Source organism: Camelina sativa, chromosome 20 (assembly GCF_000633955.1).
Source record: "Camelina sativa cultivar DH55 chromosome 20, Cs, whole genome shotgun sequence".
Lineage (NCBI taxonomy): Eukaryota > Viridiplantae > Streptophyta > Magnoliopsida > Brassicales > Brassicaceae > Camelina > Camelina sativa.
Window position 1 is genome coordinate 12,726,699 of NC_025704.1, and position 2,257 is coordinate 12,728,955.

At 40.4% G+C, this 2,257-nt stretch overlaps 1 protein-coding gene across 1 annotated transcript in view; it reads right to left on the bottom strand.

Moving 5' to 3' along the window:
• The window catches only part of LOC104772470 (alanine--tRNA ligase, chloroplastic/mitochondrial-like), a 10,710-nt gene that overhangs the window by 7,150 nt on the left and 1,303 nt on the right, over window positions 1-2,257 (bottom strand). Inside the window, exons 2-4 of the mRNA XM_019241860.1 lie at window positions 1,863-1,955; window positions 1,570-1,775; window positions 14-1,462 (exon numbers count right to left, since the gene is read on the bottom strand). Coding sequence (XP_019097405.1) covers window positions 14-1,462; window positions 1,570-1,775; window positions 1,863-1,955 — 1,748 coding nt within the window. The remainder of the gene's footprint in view (window positions 1-13; window positions 1,463-1,569; window positions 1,776-1,862; window positions 1,956-2,257) is intronic.

A 2,257-nucleotide genomic window follows, 5' to 3' on the forward strand; every position in this document is an offset into this window, starting at 1 on the left:
GCACATCACTTACCTCAACAACAGCTTTCTCTTGGTTCCCATCACTGCTAACATAAAGAAAACCATGATCAGCAATTTGACCTCCTGATTCAGCATAGAATGGAGTTCTGTCCAGCAAAATCTCTACATCACTGCCTTCAGAGACCCTTATCACAGGCTTCCCATTCACCAAAAGACTTTTTACAACAGCACGAGCAGAGAGACTGTCATATCCAAGGAACTCAGTGTCTGCAATATTTTTCGTGATGTCAGCATCATCTTCAACTGTCAGTTTTACAACATTGTGAGCAGCTTGAGATTGACGCCTTTGATTCTCCATTTCCACTTCAAAACCTTTCATATCTATACTGACTCCACGTTCTTCAGCAACTTCTGCTGTTATCTCCACAGGGAAGCCATATGTGTCATACAGAAGAAACGCATCTTTCCCATCCAGAGAAGGCTTACTCTTAGTTTTATCAGCAACTGACAGTGCATCGTTAAGCTTTTGGTCAAGTAACTTTTCTCCTCTTTCCAGAGTTTTCTTAAAGTGAAGTTCCTCTTGTCTAATCTCCTCAATGATGCGTGGAGCCTTTAGTTTGACAACTGAATCAATATAGGTGCTCAATTCTATCACCTTTTCAGCAACTGCTGGCAAAAACGCTCCCTTTGGATTACCATTTCTATCCCCATTTATTCCGAGAGACTTTCCCTTCCGAACTGCCCTTCTTATTAGCCTCCTAACTACATAACCTCTGCCAATGTTGGAAGGAGAAACACCGTCTGATATGAGATAGACAACTGCCCGCATGTGATCTGCAATCACTTTTAGACTTGTCTTTGCCTTTTCATTTGCAGAGTCGTATGATAGATTCGCCAACTCTGAGGTCTTGGCAATGATTGGATATATTAAATCTGTCTCGTAGTTGTTTGGAACCTTCTGAAGGATTTGAGCCATACGTTCTAGACCAAGACCAGTGTCTATATTCTTCTGTTTCAAGGGCTCAAGCAATCCATCTTCCGTCTTGTTATACTGCATGAAAACCAAATTGTAGAACTCAATAAATCTGGTATCATCCCCAAGATCAACATCTTCACCATAACCTCTCTCAGGATAGAAGTCATAGTACAACTCTGAGCATGGACCACAAGGACCAGTTGGTCCACTGGTCCAAAAGTTGTCAGCTTCACCCATTCTCTTTATCTGCTCAACAGGCACACCAACTTCATTCTTCCAGATTTCAAAAGCTTCATCATCATCTTCGTAAATGCTAACCCAAATTCTATTAGCAGGTAGCCCAAACTCTTTAGTTGATAGCTCCCATGCCCATCTTATCGCTTCTTTCTTGAAGTAATCACCAAAGCTAAAGTTCCCCAGCATCTCAAACAAAGTATGATGCCTGGCCGTTTTCCCAACATTCTCCAAATCATTCGTACGTATGCACCTTTGTGCAGTAGTTGCACAAGGAACCTGTCTAGGTACCTGCATCATTTTAAAAATTCACACCAACGTTCATTGTCGTCAAGTCTCTAAGGAATAGTCTCTAAATGCAGGAAAACATAAGTGTTTGGCTTAATTTATATTTGTACCTTTCCAAGGAAGATAGGCTTAAACTGAAGCATTCCAGCAATTGTTAATAAGACAGTAGGATCTTCTGGCACAAGAGACGCACTTGGAAGAACTTTATGCCCACGAGATGCAAAGAATTCAAGAAAACGCCTCCGTATTGAGTCTCCACTAACGTCATTGGACTGACAATCCTCCTTAGCGTCCTCAGACACTGGATGTACTGACACTGAAATCCACATAGTAAAGACATATCAGTCCCCAAAATTCAACGGAAGAGACAATAAAAGATTATGTGGAAACACAATGCAAAAACCTGATGAACTCTTAGCAATAATCTGAGGTGACAGAGTTGATCTGGGAAGCAAGATCGAAGGAGAAGCACCTGTAGAGGTTCTGGTAACAAAACCTGCAAACCACATATTCAATAAATTAACGCCGAGATGAGATGAATACTGAGAAACTTGCATAGAACACTGAAATCAAAGCAACAAGAAGAGACAATAAACAAAGATCAAGAACTTTATTTATCAATCAAATTAGCGTGTGCTCTCTCAAGTCTCAAACAAATTGTAAAAATTTATACTTTCTAACAATCCTTTGGAGCCCGGTTAAGTTCATTGTAAGAAGCTACATCACTAATTTTGTACAGACCAAGATAATGACAGTTTCATGGATACCAGCTCTGTAACAAACCCAATTGGAAAAATC